Here is a 23,126-nt window from a genome sequence, read left to right as displayed (position 1 = left end):
TAGTGTATCAACTGCAGCCTGTCTCATAAAAGATACTGCAGAAACTATCCACTTTTTTAACTTTTGCATTACTATTCATACTTGCTGCTCTACAATGTGCTCTCGTGTGGTGTGGTGTGATGTTCTTTCCGTGGGTTATCAATCTTTACTGGCGTGCCTCGGCTAGACCTTTCTTCAATCAAGATGAAATGGTATAACCTGAAAATGCTGGTTACTTGAGTAGGCCCTCTAAATTTATCCAAAGTGTGTGCTATCTTTAGTGTGTCCGTGGTGCCCCAGCCCTGTCCCGCCCGCAGTCTGCAGTTCATACGGCTCAGACATATCGTTTGAGCCGGGGAGATTGTCCCCCACACCACAGCAGCACCAGTGGCAGCTGCATCTACTTCCTCAACCTGCGGTTGACTAACTGACTACTGACTGGCTGAGGCCTTTTGGGATATCATGAGAAGGTCTGCCAAACATGCAGGCGTGTAGAGACATGTTCAAGGGGCCCCTGTCTCCTTACTCTCCTGTACCAAGTTGCCACAGAAACCAGGGAGAAAATTTGAACAGTCTCATGATGTGTGTAGCCCCTCAGCTGTTCTAAACAGAGCAAGGCAATGGTAATACATTGTGTTAGCAGTGTAGCAACTCTGAATACTACAAAAAGGAGGACTATGTAATATGTTTCTGGAACTGATTACATTGGTTGTTGGAGATATTGTAATTTTGCTCATAATGAAGGTGTTTCTGATGTTAACGTCCCTCTGGAGACAACTGGAGTTTTAGCTGCCTTTAGGTACTCCAATGAGGTTTGCACAAAATTCGCAAGCAGTTACAGAATATGTGGTAAAATCAGCTGTGAGCCTTTTCACACCTGAATGTCTGAACCAAGGTTCATGTTTTTGTTACATTGTATACATATGATCCGGTTAGTTTTGGTTTCACATTGCAATTATGTGAGCACACTATAGAACTTTACATGACGTACCTACGTCCCGTCGTCATCACCTACGTGTGCTGCGTCTCTCTATAATTGACATTGATTGGTTTGTAGTCAGGCGTGCGTCTGATATTGGCGTGTTGTCAATTCTGCAGGTAGCCTTCTATCGCCGTTTGAATTATTGGAAAAAAATGAATGAACAGATTAATTTTGTTGCAACTATATTATAACACTATATATACTAATATAATAACAGTTTTTTGATCTTCAGGTGGCATTGCTCTCCCGACCTCTCATACCGTCTCTCTCTCATCCTTTCCAAAAATACCTGAAAAGCGTCAGCATTTCTATGAATTTTTGCTAGATGACTTTTTATAACATCGTCGGACCATATTTCAATTAAAATCTTGGTCTCCGCTTCCCACCATGTGCTACTGCGGCTCAATTTTCCTTTTAAAGGTTCTGACGATAGCCTGCCAGAACTTTCTGTAATTGGTCCAAAAGTCTGAAGCATCCAAAAAATATCTTCACACTAGAAACAAACTGAACCATGGTTCAGTTTGGTCTGGATCTTTTCGTCAAACCGAAGTTCGGCTGTTTGGTCCGGTCAGAGGAAGGTTTCATACATGTAATTTTGGTTCAGATCAAACTGAAAAATCCAAAAGTCTGGACCAAACGAGGTAGGTTTGAAAGGGCCCTATAACTTCATGCAATAAATGCTACAGAATGTTATCTGCTGTTATCTAAAAGTTGGCCACAGTGAGAGCTAGCACGCATCATTACCAAACCTTAAATGAACATTGCAAATCCTTATGCATTTTTTATTTATTTATTTATTTTGTATGTATGTTTCCATGGTCATAGGAGTAGCGGGTAACCTTCTATCGCCATTTGAATTAATGGAGAAAAATAAATGAACAGATTCATTTCGTTGCCAATATATTATATTATTATATTATATATATATACAAAAGTTTCTTGATCTTCAGGTGGCATTGCTCTCCTGACCTCTCACACCCTCTCTCTCTCATCTTCTCCAAAAATACCTGGAAAGCGCTAGCGTCAGAGTTTTTTCCAGTTGACTTTTTATAACATCATCGGGCCATATTTCAATTAAAAATCTGGTCTCTTCTTCTCACCATGTGCTACCGCGGCTCAATTTTCCTTTTAAAGGTTCTAACGATAGCCTTCCAGAACTTTCTGTAATTGGTCCAAAAGTCTGAACCATCCAAAAAATATTTTCACCCTAGAAACAAACAGAACCATGGTTCAGTTTTGTCTGGACCAAGACCACATCTTTTTGTTGAACCAAGGTTTGGTTGTTTCGTCCAGTCTGGGGAAGGTTCAACACCTGTAATTTTGGTTCGGATCAAACTGAAAAGTCTGAAAGTCTGGACCAAACGAGGTAGGTTTGAAAGGGCCCTATAACTTCATGCAATAAATGCTACAGAATATTATCTGCTGTTATCTAAAAGTTGGCCACAGTGAAAGCTAGCACGCATCATTACCAAACCTTAAATGAACATTGCAAATCCTTATACTTTTTTTTTTTTTTTGTATGTATGTTTCCATTGTCATAGGAGTAGTGAGTAACCTTCTATCGCCGTTTGAATTAATGGAGAAAAATATACAAATAATTTACAAATTCATTGCATTGCCACTATATTATTTAAATTATATATATATACTACAGTTTCTTGATCTTCAGATGGCATTGCTCTCCTGACCTCTCCTACCCTCTCTCTCTCATCCTCTCCAAAAATACCTGGAAAGCGCCGGCGTCTAAGTTTTTTCCAGTTGACTTTTCATAACATTGTCGGACCATATTTCAATTAAAAACTTGGTCTCCTCTTCTCAACATGTGCTACCACGGCTCATTTTTCCATTTTACGGTTCTGATGATAGCCTGCCAGAACTTCCTGTAATTGGTCCAAAAGTCTGAACCATCCAAAAAAAATATTTCACACTAGAAACAAACCGAACCATGGTTCTGTTTTGTCTGGACCAAGACCACATCCTTTCGTCGAACCAAGGTTCGGTTGTTTGGTCCGGTCCGGGGAAGGTTTAACACCTGTAATTTTGGTTCAGATCAAATTGAAAAATCTGAAAGTCTGGACCAAACAAAGTGGGTTTTAAAGGGCCCTATAACTTCATGCAATAAATGCTACAGAATTTTATCTGCGGTAATCTAAACGTTAGCTACAGTAAGAGCTAGCATGCATCATTACCAAACCTTAAATGAACATTGCAAATCCTTCTACATTTTCTTATTTTTGTTTTTGTTTTTTTGTATGTATGTTTCCATGGTCATAGGCTATGGCCATGTTGATTGTTTGATCTCATGCCGAGACATCTTCGAAATCAATGATAGCTTGAAACATGTCTGCCATATTTTGTCCGCTACTTGATACAATCCATTGGTGCCGAAACTATCACATCGTTGACAGTACCGAGAAGCAACTCTATCTCCAGGCTGACCTGTGTCACTCATAGGCCAGCCATGGATAGAGTAATAAACACAAGGTGTTGGATCACTTTGAAGATCACCAAACCTTTGAGGAAACACAAGACAGTGGCTTTGAAGTCTGTATATTATGTGTTGTCGAATATGTTGCGTGGTGTTTTAAAAGTGTCCATTAGTTACAAGACATCTCAAAAACATCTCGCAATAAAGACTTAGACGCATAGTTTGTCAAAAATGTTTAATAAAACCAGCCTACCTAATTTTTATGGATATGAACAGTGGTTGAGGGTGGGTCAGTTGGGGGTTTAAATATAACTTCAGGTTGTGAATTGAGTTTCTCAGAAAAAGGTTGGCTGTAGAATGGCAGCCGTGTTAGATATCTTGTCTGGGAGAAAGGTTACACTTCCAAGGTGTGCAATGGCAGCACTGCGTGTCTCGATCTCTATATAGGGAAACTTTGGTGTTCCATCTCAGAGTTCACGGCTTCTGAGAAAACCCCCCTCCCACTTTGCAGTTCCAATAATGTCTTCCAGATGACCAGTTGTCTTACATGGAGTTTTGTGTGTTCTGTGGTTAGAAGGACTTTGGTAATCTAGTTTCTTCACACGCAACATGCCAGGCTGTGCGCTGCGCTGGCCAAAGAGGATGTGGATTTGGATAAAGTGGTTCATTATTTGCCTAATTGAACACTCTTTGGGGGAAGCGGGTAGCTCCTTGGTAATGAGTAGCACGCATGCATCAGTGGAGACCAGTAGTTGCCCGTTTAATGCCTGATTCAAAAAATGTAATAATTTTTAAGGTAGAAAGAAAGAAAAATATGGTTGCGAGAAAGGGTTCCATTCAGTTTCTCAGCATTTTGAAACTGCAGACTCAGTGTTGAACAGTTGAGCCATTCAGGAAAGTGCTCTTTCAAAATACGCCTTTGCAAATCCAAATAAAATCCTTGCCAACCCCTCAATCCTTTCATGTCCACACCTGGGTGCAAAGTTCTAAAGGAAAAATAAGGAAAAAAGCTCAGACCTGGCTTACCTCATATCACAGGGTATTTGCTTAATTCCTTGGTCCACCAAACCCTAACTTTAGTGCTCAGCACCTCCTGTTCTTGAATCAGTCTGTTGTAAATACTCACCTTTTTACTTTTGATGGCAGTCCTTTGGTCTCGTACCTGCTTCCTTTTTGAAGTACTGAGCAGTTTTGTAAGTCGTGCACTTAATCAACCTTTGCTGCCTCAGATGAATTGCAGCCCTCACCATTTAATGTCACATAAACATTCATCACAACTTCTGGAAACTGACAGAGGGGATTAGATTTATGTGACTACCAGACCGTTTCATTTCTGTATGGGTCACATTTACTTTCTATTTTTGCTTAAAATCTGTTCCATTAATTTGCTGATTTGACATAGAATTGTATACAAAATAAACCCATTCATTGTTACCATCCTCTTCAGAAAGAAATAAGCCAAGTTAAATCTCCATAGAGCCATTTTGTTTTCAAAACAGCCTGAAGGATGAGACGATATATTCTCTTGGCCATGATTATGTTGCCCTTTTCTCTATATTTAACAGCGATTCAAACAAAGCTCTTCTGTGCTTTCATATTGTGACAGATATTAATGTATGAGAGAATGGGCGTGGAGTCGAGAGCAGTATTTCTTTCTTTGCATTGCCTGTGTTTTTATTGGGACGCTAGAATGAAATTTACCATAAAGACTACTTATTCTGTCAGCATCATTTGCAACCAACAAAGGAACGCTTTAACATATACTCTGAAAATCATTCAGCCTGGTATTATAACTGCTATTTAGAGCTGAAACGATTAGTTGATCGAACAATAGTAATAATAACTTTATTTGTATAGCACCTTTCCTACAAAAAAATGCAGCTCAAAGTGCTTAATCTTTTTAACTCATTTTTCAAAACTAAAAAAAGAAACATTGCATAGTTCCAGCTTCTCAACCATAAGTATTTACTGCTTTTCTTTGTCTTATTTATTTTAAGGTTTTGAAGTATTGGTTGGCAAAACAAGCAATTTGATGACATCACCTTGGGCTTTAGGAAATTGTGATTTTTCAAAATGTTCTTTCGAAGAATAAACAACTAACCAATTAATCAAGAAAACAATAGGATGATTTATCAGTAATGACAGTAATTGTTAGTTATTAATAGCTGCTTTGAAAAGAACATCTTTGATGTACCAATACCCAGTGTAGGCTTGGATTAATACACTTTCACACTACTCTCTAGAGTCTGCATCATTGCTGCATCATTTCCTCACTGTGTGTTGACAATATCAGTATTTGATTTACACTCATGATGTGATTCACCAGCAGTTTCATCTCAATACATCTGAGACATTTTCTCAGTTTAATTAGATTTTCAATCCACTCACGCACGGTAGGTTGGTAATGAATTTCCAGTAGGTTATCCATACAAACACATTCATCATGTGTCAGAAGCAGGATCACATTAATCCAATCAAGAAGTAGTGGGAAGCCACTCATCAAAATCACCTTGGCTGACAAGCTGTTTTAATCTCTTCCAGGCTTCTGTCTGCTGGACTTGACGGAGCAGTTTTCCCTTCCAGAGACATCTCCGCCCATGCTAGCCAGACTGCTGGAAGCTATTGAGAAGAAAGGTGAGCTTGACCAGGAAAACGTCAAGTTTACTTCACATTTACTGTGCTTATGTAACCTGTTAAACAGAAGCACATGCATTGCCTGGTATTAGTTTTGTCAGTAAATGTAATAACTTGTGTTTCACTGATTATTTGTAGGTCTGGATAACCCCACATTATATCGGACATTTACTGCTGGTGGTGGACTTGAAGTCAGACAATATTTTGATTGTGGTAAGCAGATTTTTTTTTTTATCACCCTTTTATCAGCTCATATGAAACTTGTAAGTTTCCAATAGTTGAGTGCAAGGAAAGTTGGGGGAGACAGAAAAGAGGAAATGTCAGATAGATGCGGCTAAAAATGGTGCAAGTGGTGATAATGAAGAGAGCTAAATATGTTAGGTGACCAAAAAAGTTTTCTGCACATGCATATATTGTCTGTTAAAAAGATAAGAAAGGTCTATTTTGCATCCATGGTTGCATCTACAAATGCATGATATAGTCTTGCAGATAATACATACTCCTACAATTACTCATCTCTCTGTACAGAAATGAGTTTTTGTATTCAAGTGTGTGTCTGTGTTGCTCTGCACTTCTTCAGATCCTCCCTCAGCAGACTTGGATCAATTGGAACTTCCGATCCTGTGTGATGGTCTGCGTAGGTACCTGCAGGATCTTCCCCAGCCCATCATCCCCACTGCAATATATGCTCAAATGGTCCACACTGCCAAAGGTGAGAGCAGACAACTCTGGCACATTTTCAGTGATCATTTGTTTGCTGTACGGTTCGTCTAAAACAGAAGTGCTGACGTAATGTACCCGTGCACCACTATTGAACATTCGGTACTTTAAACACAATACCACAAGATCTCGTCAGTACCCCTTTGACCTATTTTAAATTCACAGTGTATGTAACCAGAGTTTTTTTGTCACATTCTCTGAACTTAGTTTCTGTCTTGTTGCATGCACAGACAAAAGCCTCACACTGCACACCGTTCTGTAGAGTTGCATTCTCTTGCTGTCACATGGCCAGAAACAGGATATCTGTGGTTAATAGGAACTAAAACAAGCCTGAAAGTTTATCTCTAGCATCTCTAAGCAACCAATCACCTGCCAGTGTACCTTACGCTCATTGTCAACCACACAATCTCTATGCGGTTTTCAAACTGAACTGCACATGACATTTTTCCATCTCCTCATTGTGTTAAGAAACATCTTTCACTTTGTTGCACCTCTTCGACTCCGTTTTTTTTTCCACATCTTTCTTACTGACCCTTTGGTTGCTCTCATGTGTTTCAACAGAGGTGGTGAATCCTGAAGAATGTGCCCAGCTGCTACGTCGCATTGCCAGCAACCCGAGCCTGCCTTCACAATACTGGCTAACCCTCCACTGTCTGCTAAGGCATTTCGCTAGGGTGTGCCAAAACGGCTCTAAGAACTTGCTCTCTGCCAGAGCGCTGGGCGAGATCTTTAGCCCTGTGTTTTTCAGACAACAGGCCAGCAGGTGGGTGTCAGGGCAGCACAGTGTGCCCCGGGATCATGCTTTGCTGCTACATAGTCTGATCTGTCAAAGATAGACACTCAGGCAGCAGACAGACAAGTGTGCAAGCTCAGTCATGCAATACTGAGACACACAGACGCTCAAACATGCACACTTGCAGACACTCATATTCAGGCAAGCACACACACACACACACACACACACACACACACACACACACACACACACACTGTCAGCCCATAGTGTGTCATGCACTCATAGGTTTTAGCTGTACACGGATATAGGTTGGAGCTTTTCTACTTACCAGCTGTGCTGCGCAATTAAAGTAGTTAAGCCTGAATTACCATCAGATTGAAACCAGCACAGAGTAACCAGAGCAGCAGAGGCTGTCACCTGGGCTGTAAAACACAGACTTTATTAACTTGCATTTTTCCTCTCCCGCCTCCCCCCCAACAGTTGTGAACCCAGCTTGGACGCTCACATCAAGATCATTGAGGTTCTGGTGACCAGTGAATGGAGTGAAAGTCAGGCAGCTCCAGGTAGTTACCTCATTTTTGCTTGATTTTCCTTCACTGTCCACAAAGTTATTATATGCTGTTGGTCTGTTTAGTGTTGCTGCTCAACAATGCACCATAGTAAACATTATTTATTTAAGAAAATGCACGCATGACTGTTTTGCATTGCATTGCTGCTGTTTGGGGACTCTTTGCTCGTGTCTTCTGCAGGGTCTAAATCGCTGCAGAATATGTTCTAAACACCCTCAGACCTGAACTATTTATAGCTTGTAGAAAGGTGTTGGTGCTTGCAACTGCTGCAGTTGTATGGGGACCACAGAACACACTGACGTTACAGGGCTCATTAATACAGTTTAATCATCAATCGGTGAAAGGTTCACTGTGCAGTCATTTCTAGCTCTGACGCATTTCCTGATGATCTTTGTTGCAGAAAAGTGAAACAGGTGCCGTTTCTAAACCGTCTCTAAAGCTTTAGCTGCATGAGATGTCAGTTTTCTGCTTTTTAATTACCATGTTGTACATAAATAATACATTCTGTTTATATAGGGGATTAATTGAAAAGTTACCAAAACTGAAATTATGACTCAATAATCTACCTAATTTCAGTCATGTCAGTATATTCAGTTACTAAATTCAGAGTTTGCTGTGTGGATTCATTTCGTAAGTTTAGTTGGCTCCACTTCGACGTTTTTAAGCAATGTAATTAACTATGCATGTCCAGTCTTACCCAGGCAGACGAAATGATTCAACTGTAGAAATGCAGTCGGGGCAGGTGCAGATGAGATAGAACTAGTACACAAAAAAAGGTGTAATGTGAGCACACTTTGGCTTCAGTCCACACGATACAGAGCAAGCTAAATGTAAATACTGTTGGAAAATAGCAGGGTAGTAGTGTATTTGGAAGATGACAGGTGTGCAGGAGAGAGAGACAGACAGAGAGATGATGATGATGATGATGATGATGAAGCTGCAGGACGGGCAGGTGCGCAGCTGTCGTAGTGGAGTGAGGTTAAAAGTAAGCCATGAGTTAACACTTGACTTGTTCAGTGTGAGTTACGGTTTCTCAGAAATAAATGCTAGAGCTCCTCGAGAGCAAAGCAAGTTTTGTTTACCAGCAGCTGAGTATAGTGACTGGGGCTCCAAAGTTAGCTACAACTTCTCCCCTGTGCTTCCCAACAACAGTCTGGAGGCTGACGCAGGTCATTTCAGACGCAGCAGTCTATCAGACGAGCATTTGATTTAAATAACGTCACTTCACTCTCTAAAAACGTCTCAGTAGCTGTGGTTACATGCACACTTTTTTTTTTTCCCCACTCTGATTGAAGTCATTTAGATTGAAGATTTTGAGTCAACTGTTAACATGGGATGTGATCTAATACATTCTGGTGTTAACATGTGCAGACGCATTTAATGGGAACAGCTGTGAGACGCACAAAAGTGGGCAATATGTCAAAATGTTCCTACCAGCCACGGACAGTCACAACAACTGAGGGGGGGGGGGGGGGTCGAGTCAGTCCACCTTAAGTGAACTGGTCAGTTTAAGCTAACCCATTGTCACTAACTTCTGGGCTTCAGTTTAATCAGCAGGTGACTGTAGACACACTGCACTGCTACGTTCCCAGCTGCTAACTTCATAGTGTCTGTCACACACACACACACACACACGCTCTCTCTCCCTCTCTACTGTCACTTACTGTTACCCACACGTGGGCTAAACATGTGCAGATTTGAATGTATATATTCCAAACCGTGAGGAACGATCAGATTAAGCGTTTGCATGGTTATTAGGCGCTAATATTTTCCTACTGAATGGATTATCAAAGGTTTACATCAACCCTCTCAAACCGAAAATTCCCTCCCTCCGGGCCAATCTCTTCTGATTGAGGTGGGAACATTTTTATTCTGACGGGGCTGTTATTCCGATTATTAGTGGAATATTAGGGTCGATGTAAATGCAGCCACCTATGGAACAGTGAGATAATAGAAGCCGTGAGCAATACGTGCTCTAGTGAATACATTAAATATTACTACAGTTTTCCGTGCAGTACAAAGTATTAATTAGTTAATCTGCTAGAAACTGAAAACTGAAACCAAACCGTTATCTATTCGTGATTACTGTTTAATTTCCATCTAGCATAAGGTCATGTGGGTATGAAGATTGAAAATGAAACCCTTTGATAAAAATCTTGCTTGACATTCTGGCTTTCCTCTCTTATTATCTGGTAATATGTCAAACACAGACTTGTTAGTTTAGTGGTGGTCTCCATATAGAGGTTGCCAGTCTGGTGGCGTACGAGTGCAGCGCATTGCGTGGCACAGTTATGTTTTTACAGCCCTAGTTAAAAGCCCTGTCGTTGGCTGGCTCAGAGGCCCCAGGGCTGGCTGTGGCTGTTTAAACATTTTATTACCTGTTAGGGCTATTTATAATGTTCCTATGCATGGGCCACTCTCAGTTGTCAGTAATTTGCACCTGCGGGAGCACTTTGGCAGAGGGATGGATGGATGGAAGGAAGTAAGGGCGGGCATGGCGGGCAAGACCCAAACCCTGAAACTCTTTTAAATCCTCCTCCTCCTCCTCCTCAACACACACATAACATAAACACATGACCCTGTCAAACATATGACAAAGTTCAGGTGCGTGCCAAACTGGTTTCACTCACCTGTGTCGTACAGATAACAGGGTCACAAGAACAGAGAGAGGAAGAATAACCTACTTTGTAAACATGTACATTATGTACATGTGTTTCTGAGAATGACCCGTGTGTGTGTGTGTGTGTGTGTGTGTGTGCGTGCGGGTGTGTGTGTGTGTGCGGGTGTCTGCATGCCTCCTCCCAGTTACTGCGTGCCTATTTTAAGTAAGCGACAAAAGGCCCACTTAGATTTGGTTGGCTGGAAAGTCGGCCTGCTCCACAGAGCACTTCTTGTTAACTGAGGACTGCTTCCAGTTTCTAGGGCCACTCTCTCCCCCTCACCTCCCCCCTCCTCTCCTACCCTACCCTCCCCTCCCCTCCCCTCCTCGGTCCTCCCTCCGCCTGGATCTCCACATGTCCTGCCTGCCTCAAAGTGCCCAGCTCAGCAAATATTTGAAACTTTGCAAGTTAATCATAAGACTGAACACCCCCTGCCTCCTCCTTTACAAACAGAGAAAAGAGAGAAAGAGGGAGTGACCAAAGAGACAGAGAGAGAGATAGATAGAGAGAGAGAGAGAGAGAGAGAGACACGCACACACACGCAGCTGGCACGAGTGGCTGCTTTCAGAACAGGCAGCACTGACACCAGAGCAGCTAATCATTAACTATCTGCCTTCACGCGAGCGAGCAGGCTTCAGCCTCCCGCGGCTCAGGAAGAGAGAGAGAGAGAGCGAGAGAGAGAGAGAGCGAGCTAGAGAGAGCGAGAGAGAGCGAGACTCAGCCCTATACCACAGTTAAAGCAGGAACTGAACAGTCAGTCAGCTAGACAGTCGCATGTTGCACCTGCCTCATGCCGAGCGGATTACCTGGATTTCATTAAGAACCACATAAAGCCGTAACCTTTTGCGAATTAAACAAAACCACATCCAGCTTCTGAGTGGCCTAAACTATGAAATGGAGCTTTACTGGAGGACTTGAAAGTAACTCTGTTGGATTTAATTTACCTTTTGGGAATAAAAAAGAAGCTACAAAGAAGAGTTTGTTGAGTCACCAAAACATGCACAACTTGCAACGTAAGTTTGATGCTCTGTCTTTTGTTTTTTTTTTTTTTTCATTTATTTTAATTATCATACAAAAGTGGAACAGTGTGCTTCTACTGCTTCTTACTTCAGGCTATAACAAACTGGGCCACATGGGATAGAATAAGACACAAAAATACCACAGCTTAAGTAAAAAGACCAGAACAAGAATAATAGGTTTTTGTTTTCTTTAAACCTCCTTGTCAGCGAACAGTTTTGCCCGGGGCTTGCTGCTCATGCTGTATAGTTATGAGCTATTCTTACAGGTTGCATATATACAGTAAGTTGGCATTGCTGTGAGGCATGCTGATAATACTCAAGAGTTCAATGTAGAGTTCAGTTTAGACTTAGTATTCAAAGAGACCTTAAACATTCCCAACAGGTTGCGTGCGGCCAACAGCGGAGAACGGCAAGCGATTTTAATACATCACTTTTAAAAAAAGTATATATACATTTTTTTAAAGTGTTTTGAATGTTGTCATTAATTTTCACACGCAGGTGTATCCTCAAGATCTTAAAAGAAGGGGCGGGTTAGCAGGTTTGCTTATTTAGGTCACAGACTTTTTCTTTCTCTCGACATTTTTCAGAAACGCTGATATAGCAGTTGATATTATCTGTTTTTTTTTACTTTAAGTTAAGCATATAGATTTACAACAACTGTTCCACAGTCAAACCTAGAAGGATAACAGCGGCTGCGTTCCTCTTGAATCATTACATCTTACCAAGAACTAGGTCTATTTTAATATCACTCAGGAAATCAAGGGAGCTATCTCCGTCAGGCTGAGTGTCACGCTGTGGGATTACAGGCGTATTTTGGAGCTCTGGGTGCCTCTGACTGGGCCAAGCATTATAATTTAGCTGTGTACGTGCTGCTGCAGCAGAGCTGGCTTTGTCTGAGTGCCAGCAGTGGGACGGACTAAACCTCCGCACGACACACGCAGTGAGGAGGGGCTGAGCAACCTGCAGGAGAGCGAGCGGCAAAGCTCGACAGAGAGAGAGGGAGAGAGTGAGAGGATGACAGAGGAAAAGCATGGAGCAGGCTGCAGGTCCTTTCTTTCCCTCTGCTAGTGGAGAGATGCTGCACATTTGCTTTTACGGATGGATGCGCGCTAGCACGTAATGCCGGATTCTGCCGAGAGAATTATGAGGTATTTTAAGTTTCCTGTTTGTTAGATGCAGTTTTGCGAAGAATTGAAGCGGGGAGGTAAAAGGCTTTCAGAATGACCTCATCGCTTCTCAGGAAATGAAAGATGCAGGAGTGGCTGGTGACAGACCCCCTTGTGTGATTGGCTGTGGCAAGTGATGTAACACGTTACTGAGCAGGTTGCCCTTAATGGCTTTTTAAATGGGTGTTTAGTTGGTGATATAAAAAGCTATTTTTTGTGCATTTTTTTGAGGGCGATTATTGCGCTCAGTCATATATGCAAGCTGTTTCTTCGTAGTAATGTGTGTGTGTGTGTGTGTGTGTGTGTGTGTGTGTGTGTGTGTGTGAAGCTGTTAGAAGACTGGATTGTACACATGACCGGTTTAAAGAATTAGAAATTTCTAGTAATCTGTAGATGAAGTGTTAACGGGTTGGAAGGCAGATGTTCTGAGAAGAGCAGCGGAAACCATGTGCTGTGAATGAACCTATAGGCAACACTTTTGCACAGATTGTTAACCTCCTGCATTTTGTGCCATGTCACAATTGTAGCCGTCTGGCAACAGAGCTCTCAGTCTCAACGAGCTCTGTCCATTGCAGCAGAAAGGGTGCTAATGCAGAGGGAGTGAACAAAGGCAGTGCAGATTTGTGGGTTAAAAATAGCCTGCTACCTTAGCTCTGCTGCTGCTGCTGCTGCTAGCTTCTCTGTGAAACTGTCAGCCAGTGAACAGACACTGCAGGTTTTAGATCTTTTTTCAGATGCACAGCAGGTAAAATGTTCAGATGAGTCAGTCCTCACCACATGAAAATCACCACTACAATGCGAATCTTAGTGTCAGAAATATGCAATGCTGCCTTAAAGCTGAAACTAGGAAATGAGATTTAATAGTCTGAATGTAAATATGAAGTTAATGCTTATTATCTTAAACAGAATCTGTGCTATTCAACATCAGAGCTGCATATTTTTTGGTGGCAAAGCCTTGTATGGTGAGCTGGGTGTTTTGCATTAGGTTTCACAGTCTGTCTCCTATTTTATTAAAAAATGTGCTGTTTGTACTTTTAATCTTTCCTGATGAAAGAAACACATAATCCTGTGGTGGATATTATTTATTCTGCACGAGAATGTAAGTCATCATCCCTGTATCTGCAGCCTGGAATATTAATAGACGGCTCTTTTTTTTTTCTTGAATGAAATTCATTCTCCCTGACTCACGCTTCATTTCTCCTCCCACTGCCTCGCCGTTACCGCCTCGCTGCTGGAGAGGGGCAGCGTTTTTTTTTCTTCTCCCTTTCCCAGCCTTGTTTAATCAATGGAAAAGGGATGAGTGAGAGAGCCAGAGCGTGTATGGAGGAGAGAGAGAGAGAGAAATGGCAATATGGTGGATTCCAGATTTGGTATCCAGTTGCATTTTCTGCAGCGTTAAAGCAGGATAAAGGGACGGTTTACATGCAGCAAGACTCCCTTTCCATGTATCATAAATAGCCAGAAAATCAAGTGTATAATTCAAGCTCAGAGCCAGTTTAATGTAAATGTGAGCACACACACACACACACACAGGCTCCGATCACAGTTATTTACATTCTGTATTCCTCCTCGCAGCTCTACCTCCAAAGCCACCCAAGCCCACATCTGTGAGTAACAACGGTATGAACAACAGCATGGCTCTACAAGACGCCGAATGGTACTGGGGAGACATCTCAAGGGAGGAGGTCAATGAGAAACTGAGGGACACTGCGGACGGTACGTTTTTGGTGCGAGACGCCTCTACAAAAATGCACGGCGACTACACCCTGACTCTGAGGTGAGCTCTTCCTCCTTTTCAGTTTCAATTAACCTCCTCTTTTTGACAGTCTTTTGTTTATTTATAGCAGTTAGGTTAACTGGTTTTGTTGCTTTTTTTTTTTTTTTTTTTGGTCTACAGGAAAGGAGGAAACAACAAACTCATTAAGATATTCCACCGGGATGGGAAGTACGGCTTCTCAGACCCTCTGACCTTCAGCTCCGTCGTTGAGCTCATCAACCACTATCGCAACGAGTCACTGGCTCAGTACAACCCCAAGCTAGACGTCAAACTGCTGTACCCGGTCTCCAAACACCAGCAGGTAAGACGTTAGCTCAGGCTAATGTAGCACGTTTAGAAATGCTCATATTGAAGCAATTTAACCGCAACTGTTTCTGATCTTCTTTTCAGGATCAGGTGGTGAAAGAAGACAACATCGAAGCTGTGGGGAGGAAACTCTGTGAGTACCACCAGCAGTACCAGGAGAAGAACAAAGAGTACGACCGTCTGTATGAAGAATACACCAGAACATCACAAGTGAGTATGACAGCATGGCAGTGAAAGTCAAACCATGATACTACTATATTTGTACAGCATACACTAATACTGTGTCTCTGCTTTCAGGAAATCCAAATGAAAAGGACAGCTATTGAGGCTTTTAATGAAACTATAAAGATCTTTGAGGAGCAATGCCAAACACAAGAGCGGTACAGCAAAGAGTATATCGAGAAGTTCAGAAGAGAAGGCAACGACAAGGAGATCCAGAGGTAAGAATATACCTCACTTAACCATATCGCTTGAAGATAAATAAGATGTTTTTGTTCAAAACTCATCTAAAGTAATTCCTTCGTTGTTGTTTTCAGGATTATGGGCAACTATGAGAAGTTGAAATCCAGGATAAGTGAAATCGTAGACAGCAAGCGTCGACTGGAGGAAGATCTGAAGAAACAAGCGGCAGACTACAGAGAGATCGACAAGAGGATGAACAGCATCAAGCCTGACCTCATCCAGCTCCGCAAGACCAGAGACCAGTATCTCATGTAAGTGTCAGCGCTCAAACAGTGAAACAATGTTTCTGAAATGAAACACTTCCCTCTGAGAGGAACATCAAAGTGGATCCGCCCCGGTTTCTAATGTCCACGTGTTTCCTCTCTCGTTCAGGTGGTTGACTCAGAAGGGAGTCAGACAGAAGAAACTCAACGAGTGGCTGGGAATCAAGAACGAGAACACAGAAGAGTAAGTTTCCATTTCCCTTTCTTTAAGCAAATTAACCAACACGTTCAACACAGGATGCAGCTTACATTGTCATCTTCTTTCTCTAGTCAATATTCTATGGTGGACGATGATGAAGATCTTCCTCATCACGATGAACGGTCCTGGAAGTTGGGCAACATCAACCGACTACAGGCGGAGGCTCTCCTCCAGGGCAAGAGAGACGGAACATTCCTGGTTCGAGACAGCAGCAAAGCAGGATGCTACGCCTGCAGCGTTGTGTATGTATCCGTTTTGTTTTCAATCAGCTGTTAGAGAGAGTTTTAGTCAGAAAGAACAATTTGATTGCCTGCAGACAGAACAGATTGTGACCATTGTCCCCTCTCTTTGCAGCGTGGACGGTGAGGTGAAGCACTGCGTCATCAACAAGACCCCCTCAGGTTATGGCTTCGCCGAGCCGTACAACCTGTACGGCTCGTTAAAAGAACTCGTACTTCACTACCAGCACACGTCTTTGGTCCAGCACAATGACTCTCTGAATGTGACGCTAGCGTACCCTGTTTATGCCCAGCAGAGACGGTGAGGACCTGGATGTTTCCAAAACGGACAGAAAAAAAGGCCTCATGGGAGATGGAGATAACATGTCATTGGACTCCGTGATTACGACGTGGCTCTGTTGCCTAATACAGACTTGAAATCCGAGGAAAAGACGCAATAAAGCCTGAAACATTTCAGTGACTTTGCTCGAGCAAGCGGCGAGTCTGAATGTAGATTTATTTCTCTTTTTTGCTTTTTGTGGGAGCACAGAAATCAAGCGGAAACTGCTGAACTCTCCCCCAGCGGAGGACATTTGAGGCCTTTTCCTAATGGTGCTTGTTATTTTTCAAAGCTTTACCAGCCGGAAAGTCTAATCGCAGCAGATAAACTCTTCAAATGGAACTGAACCCACCGGCCACAAACTTTGTTGTTCCACTTTTGTTTTTTTCCTTTCACGTCATCTACGTGTGTACGTGTGTATGTGTGTACGTGTGTGTGTGTGTTTCTGCACAAGTGTTTTTGTGTATGTGGCTGTGAGTGTGTATGCGTGTGTGTGATTGTGTGTGATTGTCCATGTGACCAAAACTCATAGAATCAGGAAACTGTGTGACGTCGGAGGCTGTGTAACACATTTGCTTGTGTTAACTGTTCAGTAGCAGACCATGAATCAGCTGATAAATGTAGCAAAATGGCACTTTTTAAACAAAGTTTAATTTTTTTTTTTTTTTTTGAAAAGACTCCTATGGACTTTTATCAGAAGCGCAGAGAGGACGAGATGTCTGCGTTCTGCCTTCTTAACTGTCGAGCTTAACGCTCAACAGAAGTGCAGAAGTAAACTTGATCTTTACTGTCGGCAGGTGAAACTATGAATGGACTTACCTATTTCATGTACATATGTGAAAATGTGCAAAGTCATGAATCAAAGTGCACCATACCAAAAAAAGATCAGTTCCTGTTTAGTTATCTTCTGATCTGCTATGCAATTCTTTCTCCATTATTTCTTCAGAATTGTGTTTTTATTCTGTTGCAACCCACAATATAAGCTTGTTTTATTGCTTGAAAAGTATCTTTTCCTGTGTAAATATCCAAGAGGATATTTTGTGTCAAAATGCCAAGATACAGTAAAAAACTGCTTATGATTTTTAAAAGAATAATAGTAACATACACTTTATTATAAATTACTTTAACAACTGGTATAAAGATGGAAAAGATGAGTATTTTATTAGTCTTTTTTTGCTTCAAACTAATGTTCTTCTCAGGCAGAGCCTTTTGAGTATTTGAGCTACTTCAGTCACAAGTACATTTTCTTAGAGAGCTAAGCCTACATGCAGTTCTTTGTTGAAACGGACAAAGAAAGTTCGAGCACTCAGAGAATGGGATGATGGGATTCGTATTGTACAACCCTTATCAACCCTCATCACCACGAAAAACAACAGTATAGATTTATTTTGTTATAAAATATATATGTTCCCACACAAGAATTATATAAAAGCAGACTGGTGTTTTCAACAGATGGATATTGTTATTAAAGATCAATATACATTGTCCACTTAGTATTTTTCTGTATCAGAAAATGACTGTGTTTACATGGGTGGATCAGCTCATTTCAGATAGTCTAATTTCATATTTCCAACATGCCAGAGGAACCTGTGACAGAAAAAAAAAAAAGTTTTCTTACCCCATCTCCTTATTTTAGCTTTTACGAGTCCATGATTCAAGTGATTGGTACGTGTGTAAACACAATGGACTGGTAGTAAATAATATTAGCTTTTGAGTGTTTCAGGCCACCACAGCTACTTATTTGTCACCCTCATTAAGTCTAAACGATGTGAACGATGACGAATTAGATCACTCAGAAGACAAAACGTCTGCCATTAATAATATATATATATTTTTTCTTTGCAATCATAGATCTACCTGTCATGAAATTATTTAGATGTGATTTTTTTTTTTTTCCACCCCCAAAATGTACTCATGGTCAACTCAGCTGTCAAGTTAAAGTAACAAATTAGTTTGTAAAAAAAAAAACAAAACACCAAACTTAACCTTAATGTAATTTTTAATTATCGATCATCATTGACAAGTCGAATTTTAATTCTCACCACCACCATCTGTGAAAACGTGTGTGTGCATGTGTGCGCGTGTGTTTAAACAGCAGCAAATCTGCCACTCGTGTCGCTTTTCTGTCAAAAGAAATGTGGACAATAAAGGAGGGACACATTTGATTATCGTCCCCTTTTGAGAGAAAACGCTGTGTAAAAATACGACCACGGAATAAGTTTTGTAGCATGAAAATCATTTAATTGTTTTTTTTTTTTTTTAGTTAATTTCATTATTATTCTCAGCCCCACACGGCAGAACTGTAGTACAGCTTGAACAAGCTACTGTACACAAAGTGTAAAATGTGTTTTAGATGTTTTTCGACCAAATTACTCATCCAAGATTAAATTCTTAGCACATTGATATTAACTGTCATTTATTTTAGGTTTTATCGGTTCTATAAAGGCCGTTAACAGATGTCGCGGATACTAGATCTGTCATATCTGACATTTATTTTACTAGAAGAAGCCTGATTTTTATTTACCTCCCCAACAGCTGCTGGCATGAACTTTTTGTTTCCCCAATGTCAAAAATATTTTTTTATAGTTCTTGAACAACATGCACCATTATTTTCTTTGCCCCATTCTGGGTTGTATGATTATTTTAGGTGTCCTTTTTTTATTTTTTATTTCAAGCTCATCTTTTTTGTGGGTGTCCCAGACATGTTGATTGGATTGAGATTTACCAGTGTTCCCCAGTTTTGCTTCAAATCTGTATTGGGCTTTGTTAAAAAGGAAATAAAACACTTCTTTTTAAAGAAACAATTCTTGTTTTAGTCTTATTATTAAAGAAAAATCTGATGTTGTTGCTCCATTTTTAACATAGCAGCATTAAAACCAGTGCTATTCTTCCAGCCTCTTAGATTTAGATCACAGAGGTTTGACTCGTATCAGCGTGCTGTAGTATCGCAAACACACAAACCAGTTTTTTGTGTGCAACGTTTTCATTTTTGAAAAGTACGCCGGACGTGACACAGCGGAAATTTTTTAACCAGATTCCGTCCAAACTATTGTTACAAGAAAACCTCATGTTGTGTCTTCAGCGGTGATGGAAAGTTATTCATGTACATTTGCACACAAACAACCCTAAGTATAGTTGTTAAAGTATTAGTTTATAGTATCAGATACATATATTTAACTCCACTACATTTATTTTACAGCTATCACACTTTGCATCATATTTTACAAGCATATTCTATTGTTCTGTATGTAAAATCTTACTCTACATTGTTATACATTAAACTGTTCATAATTACATAAACTAGTTCAAACTCCAGCAGCTACAAAGTTACAACTCTCAACAAACAAAACACCAATATGCATTTCATGATTTTTGCTCTTTTATCATATATAATACTACTGTAAATAATAAGTTCATGCTTGAATGCACAACCTTTACATAAATATTAAATGCTTTATAGAGTTGTACACTGTAGTTTTGCTAATCTTACTTAAGTAAAGGATCTGAATATTTCTTCCACCACAGTTCAACTGACTCATCTGACAACTATCCACTTGAGATACAGATATTTTATAGTATTTTACAACATTATTTTATTATTTATACTCCCTAATTAGGGCCCAAGAATGTCACGTAGCACACAAAATGAAAATATCTCACATTACATAAAAATTACAAAAACATATTACCTGGTATCAAACTTTTTTATATGTTCATCACTCGATTTGAATCATTACTACGTTTTAAAATAAAACGGTCAATGTCAATTAATGCTGTCAAACAATAACTAGTTCTTATCAAAGCAGAGTCTGCGACGGTCATTATCTTAGATTCCACAAATAGAAACAAGATAAAGCAGAGATTCAGTAGAGCAAGGATTCATTTTCATTCTTTACTTTAACTGTATTTATTTAATATGCAGTATTACTGTAAATATGACTTTACAGTAAATCAGTTTCACTGTTTCCTTTTATTCATGACATCAACCTTAAAATATTTCAGTCACTCAAGTTTAATTATCTAAAATACATTAAGCTAAAATGATATTGTAACACTAGACAGCAGTGTTTGAATTACACTGTTACACGCATTATCGACAGAAGATAAAATCAGGCGCACTGCCCAGACGAGCTGTGCACTTAAAATTTAAAATGATAGATACATTTCTTAGAAATTTGACTCAAAATTTTGCACTTCCCGGGGAACTTGGGTCTCTTAGGTAAGCTAAATCTCGTATCGCTTCACCACAATTAGAACATTGCTGGAAAGCAAACAGACTGAAACCACAATTAACACAACTGTAACACATTCAATACACTGCAACAACTTGACAGAGATGCAACAATTGTATTTCCTTTTTCCATCTTCACACTATTAGCAGTTGTATTGCATTGCTGCTCAGCAGGGTGTTAAAATAAGCAGGAATGCTTGCAAACACATGTTGCATTGATTCGCTGAACGCTTACAGTAACACTTAGAATTGAAACTTGTGCTAATTACAGCTGAGGACTTAGCATGTGATTCAGTTTATTTGTTCTTTTTTTATGTAAGGACAGCATTTTTCAGAGGACAGAGTTTGTGAAAACTGAGCCAAAGCATATGTAAAATACTATAAAAAACACTCCTTACACCTTATTGAAATGTGGTCTATCATAAATCTGTAATAAAGTAATAATAAAATAAAAGGTCACGTGTTCTAATAATGGTAGAACACGTGACCTTCAACTGTGAGTTCAACCTGGGCAGAAAAATTAAACGGCTGCAGCAGAAGTCGCTACTTAACCTGAAGAAGATATTTTGTAGAGTTAACACACACACAAGTGCATACAAAAACTAACATTAAACTCCAGCTACTACATTATTCACAGGTGGATACGTCTCTGCATAACTTTCCACTGGTTACACGAAGCAATTCAAGTTGTGTAAATGTATAGAAGTGCTCAACATCACGAGTAAATCTGCTATAAACTTGTCTCCGGTAAAACATGACTTACAGTAGCATTTTTGTTTATGAGATATTATTTTTAGCTACTTCAGTGTAGCTGGGTGGTGTCGTTAATGACCTCAGCAGCTCCTATGACTGTGTTTAATGGACGTTATCCGTAGAGAATATTTCATGACACGAATTTGGAACGGCTCAGATTTCTTTAAGAACGAGATACATGGGGTCAAGATATTATAAAGCAAATATACATGAAAATAATACAATGCTGAGGCTTACATAAAGTACTGTTTGAAGTACTTGCAATGAAATACTGTTCTGTTTCTTGTTAGTTGTCTGCCAGCTTTAAGACAGTCGCCGTGCTAAGAATACACATTAGGGTAAATATAAGTTATTTTCCAAACTTTTGGCTGCTTTTTTTGTCTCTAGACCTTCACAAAGAGGAATTCATCCTCATGTAGGTCAGACGCATGGACTGTAATGTAGCCACACTGGTTACAGAGCTGTAAAGGATGAGGTTTAAAGATAAGGCAACGGGTTCAGACGGCTTATCTTAAAAAACCCTGATAGAGGGAGCAGAGGCTCTAGCGTTGCACAGCACTCTGTTAATATTTCACAGGCATATCTGAGGCATTGATGAGCAACTCTCAGAAAGAGATCTCAGGGGAGTAATTAGGGACCAAAGTCCGTCAATCACCACCCTACAAGGTATTAACGAGCTCGTCACAATTGGTGACATATATTTCATGCGTATTTCCACTTTGGTCCTCAATCTACTGAATGATTTGTGTGTCATTCAGCCATCGTGGTGCAACTTTGTAGAAGTACATGTCTAGTGGCAGGCAGTCACATTTTTACTATTTTGTGTATGTTAACAGTCATGGTGATATTATTCCATCAATAACAAAAGTCTATGTTTCAATCACGTTTCATATCATTCAGACACAAAACCGAAAAAGGTCCATTATCAGGTTTTTTTTTTAGATGAGATACAATCACAATTATGTGAATCCACTGAGAAGACTCGTTTTTTGGAACTTGACACGTTCAAGGAAGCAGGTTCTCTCAGTTATCTAGATTAACTTTAATGAGTAAAAACAGGAACCACCTAAAATCTGGATTGAAGAGCTAAGAGACACATAAAGATAACTGAGGAAACCTGCTTCCTGGAACTCAGGCGAGTTACCTTTACATAAATACCGAAAGAATCGGACTTCCACTGAAGGCAGTTACAGAGAAAACAAACTGGGAATGTCAGTTTTGTCCTCAGCTAGACTGATGACCCCACTTAACTGTTCCAAAAATACATATAGGCCAGACAGACACTGCCTCCTCCAGCAGCTGAACATGTGGTTTACACTGGGAAGCCTCCAGGTGTGCCGCTGTATGAATATCTCACCCCTGAGAGAAACAGCCTGATTAGTCACACTGTGAACAACCTCAGCCTTTAAACTACAGGGACGTCTCAGATGAAATAAGACGACTTCGGTACCTAGTCACATGTTGCTGAGTGCAGCTGCCCTGCAGAAGTATACACACTGCAAATACTCAGATTGTTAATCAATAATCAAAGTCATTATGCTGACTAAGCGGCTCTTGCCCGAGCAATATGTGGTGTCTGGAAGATATGAGGGCCTGTAGTCTATCTCGAATGCGATCATTTTAACAGATAACCGAGGTGACATCAGTTCCTTGAACTTGAGTAGATAGGTCAAAACTTCACATA

General features: G+C 40.4%; 1 protein-coding gene across 4 annotated transcripts in view; it reads left to right on the top strand.

The window, feature by feature from the left end:
- The window catches only part of pik3r1 (phosphoinositide-3-kinase, regulatory subunit 1 (alpha)), a 30,014-nt gene extending 11,411 nt beyond the window's left edge, over nucleotides 1–18,603 (top strand). For 2 of the 4 annotated variants that reach the window (XM_044333081.1, XM_044333080.1), the window contains exons 3-15: nucleotides 5,931–6,023; nucleotides 6,162–6,236; nucleotides 6,604–6,735; nucleotides 7,305–7,506; nucleotides 7,960–8,042; nucleotides 14,469–14,670; nucleotides 14,791–14,971; nucleotides 15,061–15,186; nucleotides 15,274–15,416; nucleotides 15,513–15,689; nucleotides 15,811–15,885; nucleotides 15,972–16,142; nucleotides 16,255–18,603. In XM_044333081.1, coding sequence (XP_044189016.1) covers nucleotides 5,931–6,023; nucleotides 6,162–6,236; nucleotides 6,604–6,735; nucleotides 7,305–7,506; nucleotides 7,960–8,042; nucleotides 14,469–14,670; nucleotides 14,791–14,971; nucleotides 15,061–15,186; nucleotides 15,274–15,416; nucleotides 15,513–15,689; nucleotides 15,811–15,885; nucleotides 15,972–16,142; nucleotides 16,255–16,444 — 1,850 coding nt within the window. In that variant the 3' untranslated portion in view covers nucleotides 16,445–18,603. Of the gene's footprint in view, nucleotides 1–5,930; nucleotides 6,024–6,161; nucleotides 6,237–6,603; nucleotides 6,736–7,304; nucleotides 7,507–7,959; nucleotides 8,043–11,236; nucleotides 11,722–12,710; nucleotides 12,876–14,468; nucleotides 14,671–14,790; nucleotides 14,972–15,060; nucleotides 15,187–15,273; nucleotides 15,417–15,512; nucleotides 15,690–15,810; nucleotides 15,886–15,971; nucleotides 16,143–16,254 lie in introns of those variants that run through there. The other 2 variants (XM_044333082.1, XM_044333084.1) reach the window with 2 other exon arrangements.
- The last annotated feature ends 4,523 nt before the right edge of the window (nucleotides 18,604–23,126 follow it).

This window comes from Thunnus albacares, chromosome 18 (genome assembly GCF_914725855.1).
Source record: "Thunnus albacares chromosome 18, fThuAlb1.1, whole genome shotgun sequence".
Lineage (NCBI taxonomy): Eukaryota > Metazoa > Chordata > Actinopteri > Scombriformes > Scombridae > Thunnus > Thunnus albacares.
Note: the sequence above shows the minus strand (reverse complement) of the source record. Positions and strands in the feature narration are given on the sequence as shown.